At 57.7% G+C, this 21149-nt stretch overlaps 1 protein-coding gene across 6 annotated transcripts in view; it reads right to left on the bottom strand.

Moving 5' to 3' along the window:
- SLC38A10 (solute carrier family 38 member 10) overlaps positions 1–19623 on the bottom strand; it is a 33167-nt gene extending 13544 nt beyond the window's left edge. For 5 of the 6 annotated variants that reach the window (XR_004369451.3, XR_012058557.1, XR_012058558.1 and 2 more), the window contains exons 1-10: positions 16856–17145; positions 15905–16022; positions 12877–12922; positions 11717–11810; positions 10498–10641; positions 9469–9593; positions 6958–7060; positions 6104–6286; positions 4317–4428; positions 4032–4138 (exon numbers count right to left, since the gene is read on the bottom strand). Coding sequence is in view for 3 of the 6 variants with exons in the window: in XM_030287262.4 (XP_030143122.4) it covers positions 4032–4138; positions 4317–4428; positions 6104–6286; positions 6958–7060; positions 9469–9593; positions 10498–10641; positions 11717–11810; positions 12877–12922; positions 15905–16022; positions 16856–16957 (1134 nt within the window). In the remaining 3 variants the exon portion in view is untranslated. Of the gene's footprint in view, positions 1–4031; positions 4139–4316; positions 4429–6103; positions 6287–6957; positions 7061–9468; positions 9594–10497; positions 10642–11716; positions 11811–12876; positions 12923–15904; positions 16023–16855; positions 17146–19505 lie in introns of those variants that run through there. The other variant, XM_072936888.1, reaches the window with a different exon arrangement.
- Between the last annotated feature and the right edge of the window lie 1526 nt (positions 19624–21149).

Genomic DNA, 21149 nt, shown 5'->3' with positions numbered 1-21149 from the left:
TGGCACCTTCCAGAAACAACAGCGGAGAGGAAGAGCATTTCCACAAAGAGGATCTATTCTGGTGCCACAGGAACCAGGAGCAACGTGGGAGAGGAGGGAACTGTAGGAAATGGCTGAAAACATTAAATGCTTTAAAAGGATTTTTGTTGTTTCTTATCTTAGTGGGGAACCAGGGGCTCAAATGCCTCGGCTTGAACCCCCTTTGATTGTTGCACATTTGGAGTTCAGCTGCGAGCTCCCGGAGCAGCGGGTATGGGCACACGTGGCAGTCGGAGACAGGCTGGGCTGTCCCTGAGCCGCCCTCACCCAGCTCCCCCTCCCCACCTACCCCTCCCCAGCTGAAGACCAGAATAAAGAGGACCATGATTTGGCTTAATTCCACAGAGATGCTTATGCCATGGAGAAGCAGGCGGTTTGTGCTGAGGGGACCACCAAAGCTACTGAAGGAATGGGAGTGAGAGCTGCAGGGACTTGGGCTCAAGGAACCAATCCAGGTAGAGGAGCCACCAATCCCCAGTGCATGCAGAGATCCTGGAGCGAGGGGAGGCTCAGCACTGCAAGGCACGTCTGAGCCAAGCTCTGCCTCTGGTCCCACAGGAATGATCTGCCCCAGACCCAGCAATCCCACCGAGAGCAGAGCCCTTTCTGCAGAAGCCCCTCTCATCATGGACACAGTGAGAGGCTGTGGAAAGCCCTGGGGCGGCTCAGCATGGCCAGGGCCCCTCTCCTGGGACACAGATTCAGCAGAGGAAGTTTACGCGGCCGTTTCCTCGGCCGGTCGCGCTCCCTTCGCCCTCCTTCCTCCCAGAAGATGATCCAGCTCTGCACAGCAGAGCCGTTAGCTCAGCCCTCCACGGGAAGCCAACACGCTGCATTTGTGTGGCCTGACGCCATCCCCGCCCTCCTGGACACCACCGAGCGTTCCGAGGGACCGGAGTCACGGCGCAGGAATGCAGAGCCCCGGCCGCTGCCGGCTCCCTCCTCAGAGGTGCTGGCTTTGGGGGGCTCTACCCCTGGACGCGCTGCTGGGGAAGCTGTGCTGGCCCCTGCGCTGCCAGGGAAGGGCAGAGGGAATCTCTTTTCCACCCGCACAGGAGCGAGCCCAGGGGTCACTTCCTGACCTCCAGCAGCTCCTCTTTCCCAACTGGGACAACAGCAACTCCAGCCTCCCTAGGAGGGGCCTCTCGGACAAGCTTGTGTCAACACCGGGAAGGCAACACCTTCCTGTTGGCAGTTGCACACTCTGTTCCCAGACCCCCACACGCCCCGCGGCAGCTCTGCCAAACCGGGGCTCCCGGGGAGCAGCGGGACACGGACCTTTACAGGAACAGATGCTTAACCACAAGAAAGGGAACGCTCTCCCTGCTTCACTCACAGCACTGTGTGCCTGACTCCAGGCTTTTCTACTGCTCTGGGACCTGCCTTTCCAACCTAACCCTTCCAACCAGGGCACTCCCAGCCTAGCCCAGCTGAGCAGCAGCTCCAATCCTTCCCAGATCCTCAGCAGAAGCCCTTTGCCGGTCTGTGGGAATCCAGGGCTTCCCTCTGGCTGCCCTGGCAGGTCTGGGACCCTGGCAGGGGTCAGGAACCCCCCTGGACAGAGCCCCCAGAGACACTGGCTGTGATCTCTGTCCATGGAAAAGAGTTTTCAATCTTACAGGATGAATTACAAGCTCTGAGTGTTTGATATAACTAATAATTAGGTGTGGCACGGGTGCAAAAGTAAAATTTTAGGATTCTAGATGAGGGGTCCAAAGGGGACAAGATGGAGGAAATTGGGTGTGCCTTGTCCTTTTTCTCCTTCTTCATGCCCTCCATGTTTCACTGCGGTGTTGGCATTTTTCTGTTGGTTCAGGCTGGGGACACACTGTCCAACGTAGGTGACAGATATTGGCACGTTATTGTAAATCCAGCACAGGTAGTTTGTGGTATTTAATGTTTGTACCATCCCACTGAGGGCAGAGCCCCACACGCTGCCCTGCAGGACAGAGCTGCGGCAGGGCAGCAGAACATGTTAGAGATAAACAGAATAAACAACCTTGAAACCAGCACAGACCAATTATGGCTTCTGCTTTGGCAGCGGGGCAGAAAGACAGAGACTTTCTACAATCTCGGAATCATCAATACCACACTGGTCAGCAAACATCTGCCCATTTCCCTCCCCCACCTGAAATCCTCTCCACTGCTTTCAGTGCAAAATCCCTCTTTCGCAGCCTCAGTTTGCACCATCTCCTGTAAAAACCTGGCCTTTCACGTCACCACCTGCCCCACACTGGATGCTGCTGGGTGCCAGAAGTGGCCCGATAAAAGCAGCCAGTTCTCAGCAGCACAAGAGCCAAGATAACCCCGAGAAGTGTGAAAGCTGGCGCTGAGGTTTGCTGCTCTGAAGGAGGCTAAAGCTGATGCAGAGAAGGAGGGAGAAGGTCCGTGTACCCTGTTTGGACAGGGACAGGAAGGGAAGGACAGCTGAGCCCAGGGATGGCATTCTCCCCCACCCGCCACCTTCCTCAGGAGCTGACTTTGATGGAGTGGAGCACCTGATCAAAGGAGTGCAGGAATGAAGGAGGAGACCAAAGACAGAGCTCCAGGGAAAGAATAAATGAGCTTTGCAAAGAGCTGGAGGGAGGAGAGGGTGGGCTCCGAGCTGGGCTGTGGAGGCAGGGAGGTGCTGAGCAGGGCGGGCAGGTGTGTTCTCGCTCCAAGCAGGAATGCAAACCTGACAGGCAATGGATCACTCAGGGAAGGCTGGGCAGCTTGCTGCCAGCCCCTCGAGAAGTAACCCGGGGCCTGATGCTTTAGATAAGCCCTTCCTCCTTTGTGGGGATTTCTGCAGGACAAACATCTCCCTCAGCCTCGTGACCGGGTTTGGGGTCAGGCATTGTGAGGGCCCCAGTGTCCCACCCCGAGCAGCCGGGCTGAGAGCTCAGCCTGTCCTGAGTGCAGCCTCGAGGCACTGCAGGGAAACACTCTGGCTCAGCCGGAATAGAAAGCAATTCTTGAAAGTGCTCTTTGTTTCCCTGAAAAACCCAGGCTGGCATTCAGACTCCTGCTCGGGGTTTCACTCAAAGAAGTTCGGAGCTAAGTGTCAGAATTCAGAGTGAAAGCTGGAAAGTTGGACTACTTCCTTGTGTCAGGGAAAGCACAGGGAAGAAAAAAAGCACACCCTGCTTAAAAAATTCACATAGGTTTGCAAAGCCACAAGTCATTAAGCAGAGAACAAGCCACCAGTTCTGTGAGCCCCACAAAAACGTGCTGCTCTCCCTTCCTGACTCCACACTGTGCCCAAAACCTTATTCCCAGCCCAGCACTGTCCTGACTGGGAATGCTGGGACAGAGGCCCGTGAAAAAGGCAGTGGATTAAATTATTGTTAGGAAAAAACCACCAAAAACTGTTAATTTCAGCCCACGGAATTTGCAGGAGCAGAGAGATCAAGCCCAGCAAAGAGCCACTTTGTTTCGGTCCCTGAGGAGGCCAATTCAAACTGGAGCAAAAGGAAAAGTTAAACTTCTAACAGCCTCTGAACGACCTCAATCCCTCAGAAAATCAATTCCTGAAGCAACACCTCTATGTGTGTGTTCCTTTTTACTATTATTTTGGTTGAAAGCAGAAAGCTGAGGGTCGGCAGCACAAACCACATCGTGGAGCCCTGTTTGTTTTACCCAGCCCGGGCAGGCCGGGATGTGAGGCTTTAAGGTTTTACAGGCTGCCTGGATTTCCTGTTCTGAGGATCCAAAACCTGAATCCCACCCGCAGGAGGACTGGAAGCAGCATTTTATGCACAAAATTACTGCTTCACTTGCTGCTGGAGGGACAAAACCAGCTGGTGTTCCAGCTTGGGCCAGCACCTCTACCACTGTCTGTGCATCCCTAAGTGGTGGACACCCACCCAGAACAGCTCCCACCTGTACTGGGTAGACTGGAGGGGGAGGCTGGAGGAGGTGCTGAGCAGTTTCTGTGCTGCAAACAAATGAAGCACGTTCCCAGGCTCTGCAGAGGGCTTAGGGGGATGTCAAGCAGCATCAGCACTGACCTGTGAACAAAGCGCATTCTTGTGGATCTTCTTGTAAATAAGAGCTGGGCAGATGAAACAAATGAGGCTTCCCATGGTTGCACCTGTCAGGCCCAGGACTGTTTCCACTGGGGAAGAAGAGGAAAAGTCAGCAAAGGTCTTTTCCAGGAGTGCCAGAGCAGCAGCACGGGACAGCTGCCAGAGCCCCTGGGCAGGATGGGGTGTGAGTCTGGTCACCCCAGCCAGGAAAACAAATAACAGAGACCAGAGAAAGCAGCCAGTTCTCGTTCCCAGCTCCTCACTCACCATTCGGGATCATGATGCCTCCGACCATGGTTCCAAACACAACAGCCAGCGTCAGGGCTTTGAACCGGAGCGGGGGCATGTAGCCCCCCGCAGCGAAGGTGCCATCCTTCTGCTGGGAGGGCAGGAATGGAGGGGGAGAGTTTAGCTCCAGTATCACAGTGCCCAGACCCCCAGCAATTCCCTCAGCCCCCCAGTGATTCCCTCAGCAATTCTCCCTGCAGCTCCAGCCCATCCCAGCTGTGATCCCCTCAGCTATGCCCCAGCCCCAGGAACAGACTCAGAGAACAGCCCAAGGCCAAGGGCAAGAGGAAGGAGCTCAGGGTGCAGCAGGAGTGAGAGGTCACAGGGGGCTGTGCTAGGGAGGGGTGTTCCCCAACAGCTCTGGAAGCAGGGCCATTCCCACTGCTTTCCACCACAGGAGCAGCCCCTCTGACTGGGAAACACCCCAGGGAGACTGCAGGGGAGGATGGGTGCTGCTGGAGGAATTCCAAAGGCCCTCTGCTTCCCATCCCACCCCACCTCCCGAGCGGGAGGAGTGGAAGGCAGAGGCCCCAGAGTGCCCTGCAGACCCGGCAGGTCCCGGCTGCACTGCTGCACACACTGGGGAGGAAGGCAAAGCGACACCTTCAGAGCCCAGCCAGCCACGAGCTGAGCCCAGGCGAGATCCAAAGTGCTCCCGAGTGTTTCCAGCGCTTCCTCCTCTGCACCCACTGCCTCTCACCGACTGCCTGCCCCCATCCTCAGGCTCTCCCAACGTGAGAAAAGAGCAGGGGGCTTCTCACAGGCAGAAGTGGCAGGATTTAGAGCTATAAATTGCTCAAGTTTTATTTCCTGCCTAAGAGGTTTCTATTTATGCAGATACACAAAGGCCTCAGAACATTCCCACAATCTCTCACTGTTATTTGCTGAATCCCATCGGCGCGCTCCGCGCACACAATGCACAGAGGAGAACACGCCACTGCCACAAGGGACTCACAGTCTCCAGCAGACAGACCAGCTTCAGTCACAAAGGCTGGCTGAGGAGCTGGCCCTGGGAAAGGTGGAACGTGTGGGAGAGGGCTGGATCCCACATCCCACTGCCCGCCCCCGCAGCGGGCCGGCACCGCAGCCCGGGAGGTGCTGGAGGAAGGGGACATCCAAACCCAGAGAGGAAAGGGCTGCTCCAGGGCTGCTGACAAAGGTGCTGGGTGAGAATAATGGAGCGGGAATGAGTAGGCACACGAGGAAGCAAGAAGAAATGGGGCTGGGCTGGGCTCCGAGGCTGGGAACAGGAGCTTGAGCTCAATGAGTTGGCCAGCAAAAGGACAGCAGCTGGAGCAGCAGGAAATGAGGAGGCTCTGCTGCTTCCAAAAGCACATTTCTCCCTTTTTTCTGAGAGGAAGAAACCACCTCGGCTCTGAGCTGTGTAACATGTCCGTGCCAGAGCTGGAATCCCCAGCGGATCAGGGAGCAGCAGCCACAGGACATGAGCTTTACACTGGGAACTCCAGTCCTTTGGCCCATGGAATTCCTCGGCAGAGAGGCCATGAACCTCCAAGTGCCAGGAATTAACCATTGAGCAGAGCAGGATTTACAGATGGCCACAGGCCCCTGCCGCACTGTCACCACACCCTGAGGATTTTATGGGAGCTGAGGCTTTGTCCCTTGGGACAGCAAGTACCTGACACATGCCACTAACACCAGAGTCTCAGGGTGCCAAGGCAGGTTTGGGGCCCAGTCAGAAACCAAAGAGTCACAAAAACCCTTCAAAAATCAAGCTTCACACCGAGGCAGCCCTGGGATCTTACCTGCTGCTCAAAGAGCAGGGTGTTCAGCGCCTGTCTGCAGGGCAGGATCATCATGGGGAACCCCACTGCCACCGACATCATGAATCCCACTCGGATCATCTCCGTCACCACGTTGGAAGGGAAGTTCATCAGGACGTTCCCAGCAATGGCCTCGGTGTAACTCACGTAGCCAAAGAAGCCCACCTGGGGAGGGGAGGGGAGGGGGGTTGGACTCCCAGCACTTCACACCTGCTTCTCACAGAGGGGGCAGGACGGTGACCTCCCGTTGGAGCAGCCAAGTGAAAATGTGAGGTCACTTCCATGGGCACCCCAAAACTTGGGACAGGTCGTTAACCAAGAGTGGGAACTGCCTAAAAGCAAGATTCTCATCAAATCCAAGGGGTTTTCCTAGAGGACACACTTTGCTTGCTGCCAGGCCCATGGACTGTCCCTCTCCAACAGGGGGGCTGTCACAATTCCTTGTGGCAGCCTGGCTCATGGACCAAGGCTCTCCTTAGGAATTATTAACCCAGTTTTATTAACTGCTGCCTTATGAGGCATAACTTCCTTCCAAATAGGCTGGAAAAAGCTCTCCCAAACTCTGGGCAGCAGCCCCTGCTCGAGGCTGGGCCCAGGAAGAGCTGGGCCTCACTCTGCCTCCATCCAAGGAAACATGCCACTCTGAAAACCTGGATTCTCCCAATGCCCCCTGTGCTCTTGGGTTCATCACCTCCCACCTAACTCTGCTTTCAGCACGACGACTTATCTGTCAGAACAAATACAGATAAGCAGAAAGCAGCCCCAGCTGTAGATAAATCCTCATCCCTGTGGCCCCTCCAGATTCCTGGCAAGGGAAGAGAAGGGGAAGTTCCTACCATGATGTAAAAGGTGGTGACCACGTTTAGGGAAGAAGCAAATATGGAGCTCATGATTTTGACAGACGGCTCATCCAAGCTGTCGTAAGTAGGCAAGACCTGACTGTAAAAAGGGTAAAATATTTAAGGAAACCTGCAGGAAACAGGAGAAAACCCCCAATCCCAGCCCATTCTCTGCCTCAGCCCAGCAGCAACAAATCCCTGACACCTTCCCTCTCTGGAGCATAAACACCTGCTGCTATTCCACAATTTATACTGCTAATGCCAAGAGATTTCAGAACACTCATAACTTTTAAGTGTTGCAAAAATATTCCTGTTTTCCCCACCCCACCACGTGGAGCGAAACGTGTGATGTAAACATTTGGGTTCAGAAAGGGTTGCAAAATGAATGACCGTTTGTTCCCGGGGCCACGGGTGGCTCTGGGCCAGCCCCAGCGCCAGAGATTATTGTTCTTGGAGCTCTCCGTGCTGATAATTAAAGCAACACAGTGTTTACAGAGGAAAAGCGGGAAGAAGGTTGGAGCATCCCACTGTCTGAAGGAAAATTAAACAAACAAATCCCAGCGCAGCGCCTGTCCTACTTCAGCTCGCTTCGCAGAAAGCCAGAAGTGCCAATTCCCTGGGATTTGGGGTATTTACAGCCTTGGAAAGCGTGGGGAATGTTCTTTTTGACATCAGGTGCATATTTTAGCAACTCATTAACCTCTTGTGACTTTAATTCTAGCAGCTACATCCTGGAACTCTCGGGAGAAGGGAGGAGGCCTGCAGGGAGATGGGAAGGGGTATCCCCAGCTCCAGTGGGCACCAAGCCATTCCCAGGAAGTGTGTCAGGCTGAGGCCCAGCAGAAAGATCCTTAACCCTTAATCCCTGAACATCAAAGGAGGCCGAGCACGTCAGTTCTGGGGTTGGAGGTACCAGCAGGGAGCAAGGGCTTCCCTAGGAATCTCTCCATTTGGGATTTCTCCCCGGGAGAAAGGAGACTGGCTTCCCTAGGAATCTCTCCATTTGGGATTTCTCCCCGGGAGAAAGGAGATTGGCTTCTCTGGGAATCTCTCCATTTGGGATTCCTCCCTGCCCTCTCCACAGCCACCTCCAGCTCCATTCCAGCCTCCGAGGGAAGGGTCCAGGCTAACATTCAGGCTTGGGAAGGAACAAAGAGGGAAACAGGGAGGCTCTGCAGTGTGTGGGATGGTTAAAAAGGTGATTGAGAGGTTACCAAAATTAAATCTACCCAGCTGAGACTATATAGATAAACTATGCATAAAGAGAACAGAATATATAGAGTGTGGGTAGAGAGAGAAAGAGAGAGAATACACAGATGAAAAGAAATTTTAAAAAATATAAATATTGCCTGGGCTAGGGACAGTGTATTTTCCTGATGTTTGGAAAAACCACACAGTTCTAGATTGGGTTTGCCACAAAAGTACTGCCATGGAGCCTATATTTAGGCACACAAACAGGTCCAGACCAAACCATTTCCCAACTCCCAGAAAAATTGTTCTGGGTACTTCATGGCTTCTATAAGGAAAACAACAATAAAAGGGATTTGTTAACAAGGTAAAGCTGCAAGAGAACACAATTTCCTTTGCCATTTGTAATGGAGGCATTAAACAGCAAGCCTGGAGTGTGCTGGGGTAGGATCTGGGCTGCCAAGAGAGCCAGTAAGTGGGAAATGATGATTTGGATCTTGGAGTGGGTGTAAACACAGCAGTCTGAGCAAATTTTATCTGTCACATTCATTTACTGTTGGCACGAGACCCGTTTGCTGGAACTACACAGGGGAAGCCCGGCTCTGCCAGGCTTCCAGAGGAGGATGGTCCTTCCAGAGCAGGCCAGCCTTCCCTGTCCAGGGCTGGATTTACACTGGTTAGAGCTGGCATGGCTCTGGCCAGGCACGTAGCACTCACGTGCTGTCCTGGTGCAGCAGGGAATGCTGCTGGAAACCTGGGACAGCCTGGCCCGCCCTCACCTTCTCCCACTTGTGTGCAAAACCAGGGAACTGGACAGGTGGAAATAGCCTGTCTGCTCTCACCTCTTTCCATGTGCCACTACACCCAGGGAACTGGAAATGCAGGAACGCCCCTCCAAAGCTAACAACTGCGTGATCTTTGCAGTGTTCTCCAGGAAATCTGGGGAAGCAGAGCAGCCCCCAGCATTCAGCACTCAGGGGGTCACACAGTGGGGTGGCACAGCCTTCCTGGTGCTCCAGCATTCCCTTCAAGAACCAGGGGAATTTCATCCCTCCTGCAGCTGCACCAGAAGCTCCCGAGGAGCTGTTTGGCTCCAGTGGTCTCATGTTGCTCCATTACAAGAGTTCCCAGGTGAAACGGAATAACAAAAGGGTCTGGGTAACAAAAGGGTCACGACTGAATGAGAGGCTGAACTTACTCAGATGAAAACAAACCACCAAAGCAGATGGTATCTATCCCTTTTGGATCCTCCTGACCCTGTGCCCTCACACAAACTCACTGCAGGAACAGCTGCCAGCGCTGGGAATGGCAGGTACTTACGACTGACAGGCAAAGGACATTCCGAAGATGGGGATGCAGCGGAAAATGCCCTCCCAGCGCAGGTAACTCACTCGCTGCAGCCACTGCCCGCTGAAGAGCCCGTGATTGAAGGAGGACACCACAACCTGCAGCCAGGAGAGAAAGCAGGGGTGAGCAGCCAGCCCCAAACAGCTCCAGGGCAGCAGCAATGCCAGGCTGGGATAACAGGCAGCGTGTGACAGCTGTGCAGGGAGCAGCCACCACAGCTCCATCCCAATCCCCCTGCTCCACGTCCCACCCACACAGCTCCCAGGGCCACCAAAGATCCCAGAGAGCATTTCAAGGGATCTATGACATTCCCCCCTTGTTTGATGCCATCAGACATCACAGCACACACAGTTTCCACTGACACATTAACTGTGAGAATTATTGTTCAAAGCAAACTCTTTTGCACTTTTTAAAATGTGTTTTTTAACACGTGTTTTTAAATCCAAACAGGAAGCACTGCTGGCCTTAGAGAATCCTATTCAGCAGAGAGAGACAAAGGGTCCTAAAACAGGATCCCACCTGCTGCTCCAGGGCCATTCAACACCACCAGCTCACCAAAGAGAAGGAAAAGCTTTATGGAAAGAGGGAGGAGCCGAAGCCAGGGAGCTCCCTTGCCATGGACACAAGAACTGGCAGGAGTTGGGTTGCACAGGAAGCAGAAGGTAAATATGTCTGAATGTCTGTTTATAATATCCTTGGATGGGGTTTCTAATCCCCAGAGACGTTTCAGTGCAGCCAGCTCTTGTGAATGTTGTGGTTTCTTAAAGGCACAGCTCCTGGGAGGCTGCACACCTCCCTGAGGAGGCAGCTCTGAGGTGTGACCCTGCACAGCCTACTAGAAAAGTTACATGGAAAGAATTCCCACACCTCCCTTTCCTTCCAGTCCTGAAATTTGGGTGAGACAGGGCTGGGGCTCTAGGAGGGAATCACAGGAGCATCTGGGAGGTGAAACTGATCACCAAAAACCAAGAGAAAGCAGGAAAGCCTGGTGCCCATACCCACCACAAACATGAAGACGCTGTAGAAGATGAGAGCCATGGCACTGAAGGACTGAATGGAGGCCATCATGTTCCTCTGGAGGCTCAGGGGAAGGACGATGCACAGGGAGACAGCGAAGAGCAGGACAATGCGGAACGGGCCCGACACCTGCAGAACAGACCTGCATCAACACCTGGAGCAGGGGGGATACCCAACACACCCCCCCAGGCACCAACCCGGGCGTGGCTCATCTTTCCAGAGTCAAAGGCAACTTTAAACAGGCCAATTCTGTGTCTGGAGGTGCTTGAAGAGGCTGCAAGCTCGGCGCTCTGCGGGCTCTGTCTGTGCTGACTCAGACAGTCACTGGGTGCCACTGTTGCTCTGCTCTGTCTGACAGGTCCGAGCTGGAAGAATTTGGGGGGTGGCTGGGGGGGGTTAAATGCTAATCCAGCACAAGCTATTTAGGTATTTTCATGCAATTAAATAAAACCTAAATTTACTTGGGAAGATGAGAAATTGAAAGTGTTGAAAACTCCAATCCAGAAAATTAATCAAAGCCTCACACTGGTATTTATTATAGCAGAACACTCTGGAATGCTTGGAAATATTTAATACCTAATTTGGCTGCAGCCTCAACGCATCTTTTTTAACTTCACAGTCCCTTAATCTGAGCTTAGGAGCATCAGGCAGCACAGATAACACTCTACCAAAAATCCTTTTGCTTCCCTGCACGGCCCTCGTGCCGGCTCCTCAGAGCACCTCTTGCCTCGGAGCATCCTGAGCCAGCAGCAGGCTCATCACACGGCTGAGGAGGCAGGAACACAGAGACTTTGCCCACAAAACCGGCCAGGGACAGGACAAAAATCCCTCCTGAACTACAGGGAGGAGAGCTCAGGCAGAGGAACTGCCTGTCACTACCCACTGGGGCAGAATTAAGGCAGGAAGCATTATCTCTCCCGGGAATCTGCTCCAGAATTAATAAGGGAACAAGTTAAAAAGAATTCCTTTGATAGAAATGCCTTATTGGAGTTTTACACAACTGATTGTTTGCCATATGTCTGAGCTTCCCAGACTTCCCAGAGCCGAGGCTCCGTGCACGAGGATCTCCCTGTGAGGGGACCCCAAAAAGCCCCCCGGGACCCCAGGGGGTGCTGAGCACACCCCAGGGCAGGAGCTCTGCTGTCACCAGGGGACACAGGGCTCAGTGCAAGCTCTGGGAGCACTGCAGGAGTGATTTATTCACCTGGAATCCGAGCATCTGGGCAAAGAAGTTGGAGCCCAAATCGCCGATGACGACGTAGAAAGCGATGCAAGTGCCCAGCATCAGCCCAATCATGCTGCAAACACAAACAGGGACGGGTTAGGAGGGCCACGCTCCCATCCTCGGTGCTGAGAAGAGCAGGGCACCCCTTCTGCACCCCATGCCAATAAAACAGCCACCAAAGAACCTCCATCCACACCAAACACTCAGAGACGCAGCTCTGCCCACAAGCCATGCAGGAGTTTAACTCCTGGTGGGAGCCACGGGGAAAAAACCCAAGGAAAACTAATCTTGGAGATGACAAGAACTCCTTGAACTCCTGGAAAAATTCAAAAGGAATCAGCACGAGGCTCTCAGAGCCCCACACCCACAGCAGGACGCTGCCATGAGAGTCTCAATATCCAGTGGGCTCTCCAACATCTCTCCACATAATGGACCACACTTTAATGAAAAGATTGTCCATGAACTGCTTCTCCTCCCACTCCTGGACCACTTTCCTTCCCAGTTCCAATTATAGAATATCCCTGTGGCAATTACAGCCTCTGCTTGCATGGACAAGTAACATCTGAGGAATATTCTGTGTATTTTTAGTGCTGAGCAGAAGTTTGCAGCTGGGAGGAGCGAAGGAGCTGGCACCACTGCCGGCCCTGGGCTCAACGTGCCTGGAAAAGAATCCCTGCTGGAAAAAGCAGGGCTGTGAGGACTGTGCCATCACCTGACATCCGCACTGGGGTCATGGGAGGAAGCAGAGAGGGAGGCAGGATTCCCCCTCCAGGCATCTCGCAGGGAAGGGAGCACAGAGGGCAGGAGCAGTGCAGATCCTGGGATTCAAGGAAGCAAACACTCCCTCCCACTAACTCAACAGCAGGGATGTCACCCCTGGAAAGCTGCCACGAGTGACACGGCTGTGATTTCACAGCAGAGCAGCAGGGGAGCTCATCCCCACCTTCTGTGCTCCCAGTGCCTGGGAAGTGCTGAAGGGATGGAGGTGACACCTGGGAGCTGTGCTCAGGGCATCTCACCCAGCCTCCTGTGGAGTTCCAGGAGGCAGCACAGGAAGGAAGGAGAGCACAGCAAGGCTCAGAAAGGTTCTCGCCACAGACACCCAAACTGTTCTCACTTTGAATCAGCAGCAGATTTACCTTGTTTCCACCAACATTTTTCCTGCTTTTCCATAGGCATGAAATGCTGGCATAAAAGGGAAAAAAGAGTGGAAGTCAGTCAAAGAAAGGTCCAGAACAGGGCAAGATGTCAGTTCACAATTAGACACCAACAGTGACACAGGGCAGTGCAGAAGGAACCCACCACTGGTATTTTGGGGCCATTTTCCTCACCCTCCCACTTTCTTTTTCAGCCTTTCCCTTTGGAAATTGAAAACCACGTAAGACAGGAGCAGGGATGAGGGAAAGCCAGCAAGCAGGTTCTTTTTTTTCTGTTTAAAACCAGAAGTGGTGTGAAGCAGCAGCCACACATGGCAGCCATTAAAGGCAATGGGAGAGAAAATATTCCTGTGCAAGACTGTGTGTGGCGAAAGTTAAAGTGGTGCAGAATTCCAATCCAAGTCCCCTTTTTATTTTTATCTTCCCCCTCGAACTGGGCTGCCCGACATGGCTGGCTGGGAGAGCTGAGCTGGTGCCCAGAACGTTCAATCCCATTCCCAGAATACCCAGTACTCCCAACCCACACCAAAGGGCTGCTGCCAAGGCTTTGCTTTCCCCCTTTCCATCCTGGGGTTGGAGCAGAAAATGCTCAATAGTCCTCAAATCACTGGGTTTTCTCTTAAAAAGACAATGCCAAGAAAACTTTACTTCTGTTTTTAGCTCTTACTGGGCAGAACGGGAATGGGGAGCTCCGGTGCCAAACCCAGACCACAGTGCCCAAATCTGCCAGTGAGGTCCAGCATGACCCCACCACCCTGGAGTCCCCTCTGCCTTCCCTCAAGGCACAGCCCAACACTCCCAGCACCTGCCAGAAAACAAACCCAAATCCTTTCTGGAAGCTTCTTCTGCTATTTTAAATATTAGCTTCAACTGTTGATTTCCTTGGACTCTGCTCGAGCTAAAAATTCAGGAAACGAGATGTTCTCCCACAGAATGAGCAAAAGGCACTGCAGGGACCCACAGCCCGGAGCAGGGATGTGGGGGAGCACCCAAAATAGCTGCTGGATCAGTGACAGGGCAGTGGGACAGCTGCCACCAGGCACTGTGCCCAGGCACGGGGAGCGGCCGCTCCGCTCCGGCCTCCTCTGGGAATTCACAACCATGAGGGAAAAGGCAACAGCTCTGGGGGGGTCAGGCCCACAGACGGGGTCTGGGAGGAGAAAGAGGAGCCAGCAAGAGGAAAACATCCCTCCTGGAGATGGGTCAGTAACGGGCTGAGCTCGGGGTGGGGGGGAATGGAGGAATGGTGCTGCCCTTCCTCCCAGAGCACATTCCAGCCTCTGGATACGGACACAGCCCCGGGTGATGCTGGAACCAGCCCATCTCCCCGGCTGTTTGGAATTGATGCTGAATGAGAAAAAGCCTCAAAACATTGTGGGCAGGTGTCCCCACCTGGGGACAACGGAAAAATGGGATTCTTTATCTTCTCCAGGAGGTAATGACTGTAAAATAAATGGTAGATTCAAATCCTTGGAATGGGATCAACTGGGCAGAGCTTGCTCAGTAGCTGGAGAAGCCTTTCAAACCCAGTGTGGTTCCTGGGACAGCGCTTCAGCCCCTTGTCCTGCAGGGCTGAGCTGCCCCTCAGGAGCCGCCCAGCACATCCCAGTGCTGCTGGAAGGGGAGGGATTTGCTCCTCTCCTGGTTAACAGCCATGAGGGAGCTGCCTCCCGCCTCCCTCCTCAGCCCCACACCTCCCTGCAGCCCTTGCCCATCCCGCCGTGCTGCGGAGGCAGCGCCAGCCCCGGCCTGGGACAGCCTTTGTGCCCCAGTTCCTCCGGAAGGCTCTGCCCGCCTGCAGGGAATGGGCACAGCTTTCCTCCGTGCCTGGGCGCTGCCAAAGCCTCCCAGGAGCGCCCGCAGATGTCCCCGGCCCGGGCTGTGGGGACAAAGGCGGCTGTGTGGGGCTGCCCGGCCTCGCGGCATTGGGATGCGGCGCGGGAGCGCGTGGCACCTCTGCCAGGGCACCGAGCGGGCACGGCGCTGCCAAAGCCCCTGCCAGGAGGAAGCTGGGCAGCATTGCTGGCCCTCTCTGTACTCCAGCCCCGGGGTGGGCAGAGGATCCCTCCCTCCCGGGACACGCTCCAAGGCGGAGGGGACTCTCTGTCCTCCGGGAAGCAGCACACAAAGGAGTTTTGTGAGGGGCAGCTGGGCCGGGGGCTCCCCCTTCCCCCTGGCACCAAAACAACCTCCCAGACCACGGAGCTCCTCCATGCTTTCTGTTCCCAGCAGAGACAAGGCGGCAGGAGCCGGGATGTGCTTCCTGGGAGCAGCACCTGGGACGCTCTGAGGGAGGAGCAAACCCATCTGTCAGCAGCTGGTGGGCAGCGCCACGCAGCTCCCTCCTCCCACAGAACAGCAAGGCAGAGCGAGGAAAAGGAGGTTTTTCCTGATGCTCCATATGCCAACAGCAAGGACTGGAACCCAAACACCTCCTCCTGCTCCCCAGGGCAGTCAGAATCCCAGGAGAGGCCACGAGCAGACACCAATCCCGGCGCCAGCACTGAGCTCCGAGGTTTTTGGCTCTGCCAAAACCCACCCAGGGATCTTCCAGATGTTTTTATTTTCTCAGCCCGCTGGAAGCTCGCTCTGTTTCCTCTCTGCTGAGCCATACAGGAGCTCCCAGCTCAGATCCAGGCAGCCCAGCTCCGTGCCAGGCTGGCAGGACCCGCTGTCCCGGCAGCGCTGGGTGGGGAACTCGTGCCCAGACCTATAATTAATTCATCCCAGCCCCACAATTGATCCCAGATGGCTCCCGGGAGCTGGGGTTTGGATCATCTCCTCCCCTGCCCCGCGGAGTCAAAACAACTCAGTGCCCATTAACAGGGCTGTGGGAGCAGGATCCACCCCAGCACCGCCCCGGGGCAGAGCAAACTGGGAACTGCAGCAAGGAAACGTCTGTTGTTCCAACAGCACCTCGGAGAAAATGCAAACGGGGAGGCCAAGGAAGGCCACGGTGCTGTCAGCAGAGCAGGAGGGCCGGGGGGCAGCCCCGGGGCTGGGGTCTCACCGAGGCCAGGGTAGGTCCTGCGCTTGCTGAGGTTGGCCGACTTCACCAGGAACATGCAGGACTGGTGCGTCATCCACGAGCAGAAGATCAGCAGCACAGCTCCCAGGAGGATCCCACACTGCAGAGCAAAGCAGGAGATGGGGGGTCAGCCCCCCAGCACAGCCCAGCCACCCTCCCTCAGCACCCTCAGCTCCTTCCCGTGTTCCAGCCATGCTGTTCCCTCTTTCAGGAAGTTCTGTCCCCTTCCTAGCAGCTCCACATCAGCTCTCCATGGCTCAAGGACACCTGGAACACGCACAGCTTCCCACAGCTGCACCAGTCCAAGCCCTGAGCAGCCAACTGGGAGCAGAATTCCCATCCCGGCTCATCCCTGCAGGGGGCACAGACAGACCCCGAGGTGCCACCTCTGCTGCAAACGTATTTACCAACAGGCAGCTGGCATCACGCCCTCCTCAGCCAGCCCCTGCCCCGCTGCCTTCCCCGTGTGCAGGGCTGGCAACCACGGGCACCCCGCAGCTGCCTTGGCACAGCCCCAGATGCCAAGGAGGGGTGCAGGGGCACAGCTGGGTTTGGAAAAGCTTCTGAGTTCTGTTTATCATATTTAATGATAATTTAATTTCTTCCTTCTCCTCACAAGACAGGCAGAAGCCGTCAGAGACCACAGGGCAGGGAAAAACCCCGAGTTTGGAGCACGAGTTTTGAGTTGGAGACTCCACGGCTGGGAAAAAAGCAGGGTTTGGAACTCGAGATGTCCGGTCTGGGTCTGAAGCGATTCCTTTGCTGAGTTTCCTCTCCGACCAGGGCCCCACCCCCCAAATTCGGGCCGGAATTCGGCGCGGCCGCGGAGGAGCTCGCGGGGGCTTTAGGCTGCCACGGGCACGGACCGGCACCCCCGCCCCAGCCCGGGGGACACCGGCAGCACCCCGCTGGGACCCGGCGGGCGGCCCTCACCTGTCGGAAGCAGAAGGGCACGGTGAGCACGCTCACCCCCACGATGCTGTTCACCACGTTCATGATCAGGCCCCAGTTGGAACCCGCCGCCGCCGCCGCCATGGCCCGCGGCGGAGGATCCCCGCAACGGGGGACCCGGTTTGTGGCCGCTCCCCGAGCCCCACGGCCGGCTCGGAGCGCCCAGTGGCCCCGGTCCCCCTCAGCCGGCCGTGCCCGCCATGGCCCCACCGGGCACGCCCCGACCCGGCACCGGCCACAGCGGCACTTCCGGCTTCCGCCGCACCGCAGGAAGTGACGTGACGCGCGGCGAAGCGGGGCCGCTCCTGCCGCCCCGGAGGACCGGACTCGGTGGTGCTGGAGGACCAAGGGGGTCCCCATGGCTGGGGGCGCCCCCGGAGGGCTGAGCGGGGCCGGGGAGCGGCGGGAGCGCCCCGGGACACACATCCACGCGGAGCGTGTGTGCACACGCCTGGAGGGAGCCCATCACCCCCGGCATCCCCTCCCCCGTGCACATCTGGGCGCGCGTCCAGCTGTGCGCACACATCTGCACCCCGGAGCCATCCCCAGCTCCGTGCCCCCCACATCCCACGGGATAAGGGAAAAGGAAGGAAAGACGTGGGGGGGCTCTGGAAGGGTCCCCCGAGGGCAGGCGTGGCGGCAGCTCCGAGTGGCACTCGCCAAGGGCACGGAACGGAACGCGGCGCTCGTATAATTTGCAGCAATTGCGATGGGAAACCGCAGGAATTCGCTGTACAAAAGGTTTGCAGGGAGGTGAACAGGCGGCCTAATTCCCTCCAGGTGCGCCGTGGCATCGGTAGCTCCGGCTGCTTTCCCTGCGGTGGCTGTGTCCGTGTGTGTCCTCGGGCTGGGATGAAGGATCCACTCAGGAATGTGGTCAGGGAAAGGGCTCTGGTGGCTTCTCGGTGTCCGAGTGGGAGCCGGGGGCTTGGGAAATGTGCAGAGCCAGCCAGGAGTCGCCGTGGCACGGGATGAGGACACCAAGGGAGCTGCCCCTGCTCTGCCATCCTCCTGTGCCACAGCCCCGGGGCTCGTCCGTGCCCATCTCCAGGGAATAATGGGGTTTGCCTGCAGCTCCTCAGCTTCCATCAGCTGCTCAGCAGCTCTGAACATCCCAAATTCTGCCTCCAGCAGGAGCCGGGCTCCGTCCCAGCAGCGCCAGGGCAGGTTCCCATCACCTCAGCACCTGCTGAGAGCAAGGAGAACTCTCTGGAAAGCTCCAACCACTCCGAACAGCCGGGCTGAGGGCCCTGAGGGGTTTGGGAGCCAGCAGCAGGATCCACCGGGAATTGCAGGTGGCTCAGAGCCCTCCCCAGCCCTGCCCCGTGGCCCAGATTCCTCCCGCCGGATCTGGAGCCACGGAGAACAACCAGCCCCGGAGGATGGCAGAGCCACAGTGAGTGTAATTAGAAATGGGGGCTCGGGGCTGGCTGAGCCCGCAGGGATTCTGTGCTGCTTCAGGGAAGTACAAATCGCTCGGGATGTCCAGGGGCCGCTGCTGGGTCCGATGCTGCTCCGCAGGGATGTGCACACGTGTGCTGAGCTGAGCTGAGCTGAGGCAGATTCCCAGCTCCCACGGGTGATGCTGTCCCAGGAAAACAGCTGAAACCACCCCAGTCTTGTTCAGGAATTCACCTCAGTGGCAGCTCCGTGGCCAGGGGGCTCTCATGAACCTCCCATGGCATGAGGATGCTCTTCCCTGGAGCCATGGGAGCATCCCTGCCCTCCCTTCTTGGGGGACACAGCGCAGAGTCCACGGGGAATGGGGAGGAATGGGAACCCCCTCTCCAGACCCGGGGCAAGCCCACCCACACCCCACCCAGCACTCGGGGCCACCCTGCTCCTGATGGCTGGTTCCAGTGACAGACGCCTGGCAGATCCCCGGAACCACCCGGCAGGGATTGAAAAACATAAATTAAAACAAATTGCAGTTTTATATTGCAAATAAGGGCAGTTTGATGGGTTTTATTGCGGAACAACCATTAATGAAGTGCAGTTTCAGGCACCTTAATTGCTCAGGGACCAAAGTTCAGTCCATATCTCCAGCACGGGCTGGGAGCTGCTGCATGTCCCGCGAGGGCCTGGCAGGTTGGGAATGGGATCGGGAATGAATTTATGGGCACGATGAGGAGGATGGAGGCAAGGGCCGAACTCATCTTGGGGGGTTAAAGCAGCGTGGGACAAACAGCACAGCCCACGCTGGAGGGAGGTGAGAGCCCGTGGTGTCCCCACCGTGGTGTCACCCCGTGCAGCGTGGGGCACCGCAGTGGGTACTGACCATGGCACAGATTTTGGGATGGGGGTCCCCTAAGTATTTGTGACGCTGGTGCTGCCCCAGGGGCTGGGCAGGAGCGATGCAGAGCCAAGGCCGTGGGGAGCGCCGGGAAGCCCCCTTCGCCCCCAGAACAAAGCACGCGTGGGTGTGCAAGGCACAGAGGGGCGTGCAGGTGGACACAGCACCGGGGGTACAACCACGGGGGATGCACGCGCAGCCACGCACACTCAGGACACGATCGCGCCCGCCCCACGCGAGCCCCGGCACCGTCACACTCGCGCTCCCCACCTGCACGTACCCCCGCCCAGCACAGGCACCGAGCTGTACCGAGCCGTTCCGAGCCACACGGTGCCTTACCGGGCCGAACGGAGCCTTGCCGGACCTTACCGGGCCGCGCGGCCCCGGTGCGGTGCCCCCGCGCGCGCCCATTCATGCCCCACCCGCGCCGTGGGAACGGGCCGCGCGCGCCGCGCTTGGCCCCGCCCCTCCCCGCTCGCATGAATGGGCGAGCCCCGCCCACACCCATATTAGGGCATCCGGCGCTGCTTTGTGGGCGGGGCTTGCCCGGGCCGCCCCGCCCCTTCGCCCCGCCAATCAGAGCGGCGCGCCGGGCCCCCCGCCGGGCTCCGGCCTTTGTTTGTGGAGGGCTCCGGGGCCAATGGGAGCGCGGGATGGGGGGCGCTGGGCCAATGGGAGCGCGGGACGGGGGGCGCTGGGCCAATGGGAGCGCGGGACGGGGGGCGCTGGGCCAATGGGAGCGCGGGGGGGGCGCGGGGCGGAGCGCGGGGCACGGCCCGGTCCGGCCACGTGCGCGCGGGGCGCGGGGACACCGCGAGGGGACCGCGAGGGGACCGCGGGACCCCGGCGCGGCCGTGCCGGGCCCCGTGCCACCGGGCCGTGTCCCCAGCGTTCCCCCATCCCCGGCAGTGCCAAGGACGCGTGCCTGTCCGTACGCTATCACTGCCGGATCCCGATGCCACCGACGGCTCGGCACCTTCCTGCTCCGGTAGACCCCGGGGGATGACGGTGGAGCGGCCCCAGCCCCGGCTGCTAACCTCGGGAGCTGTCCGCGGTGTGTTGTGGGTCGGGGCGGGCCCTGACAGGCAGAGGTGGCAGCAGGGTTATTTGGGACTTGGCTGCCTGTGGCCCCACTCGCCCGTTATTGCCGGGACTGAGGTGGGGGGCATCGTCCTGGGGACTCTGGGCAGCAAATCCCGACTGCTGCAGCCCCCATGCAGACGGAGCTGCAGCACACAGGACACCCAGGGCTGGGACAGAGCCACGAGCAGATCTGTGCGCTGGGACAGGGCTGTGCTCAGCACAGAGGGCACTGCCCCGGGCAGGAGCCTCCCACGGGGTCCCGGAAAGGAGCACCGGGAAATCCCATCCTGTGCCTGGGTTGTGCCTGGGATCTGCTGTCCCCTCCTTAGCTGTGAGAAATTCCCAAGTGGCCCCAGCGCCAGGCCAGCCCCATGCCCGTGCCATGGCCAAGCCGGGCGCTGCCAGCCCAGCGGCAGGAGGACGAGCTCTTTGCTGGAAAGGTGAAGGTCACGGTCGTTTCCTCCGTCACAGGCAGCTCCCAGCTCCATGTCCTCATCCCCCTCCCCATCCCACATCCCGGCTCCATCCCCCATCCAGCCCGGCCTGCCTGCGGCGCTGCCAACCCACGGCAGCGCACCGAGCGCCCGGGCAGGGGCACAGCCCCGGTGCCGCCCGGTGACCGGGACAGCGGCCAGCCCGGCCGGGCCCCGCCGCGCTCTCTTCCCCGGCGGGCGGGGAAGCACCGGTGAATCTCCCGGGGCTCGGGAGAGAACAAAGGAGGGCAGCTGCAGCGGAGGGAGCGGCGCTGCCGGATGCGCTGCAGCGCGGATAATCCGCCCCGGCACAGCCCCCGGAGCACCGGCAGCCCCGGCCCGGGGCGTGAGGGCCGTGCGGGGCGGGGAGGGGGCTCATCCCGGCTCCCCACCCGCCCTATCCCGGATCCTCCCGCCGTGTCCCCCC

This window comes from Taeniopygia guttata, chromosome 18, assembly GCF_048771995.1.
Source record: "Taeniopygia guttata chromosome 18, bTaeGut7.mat, whole genome shotgun sequence".
Lineage (NCBI taxonomy): Eukaryota > Metazoa > Chordata > Aves > Passeriformes > Estrildidae > Taeniopygia > Taeniopygia guttata.
Note: the sequence above shows the minus strand (reverse complement) of the source record. Positions and strands in the feature narration are given on the sequence as shown.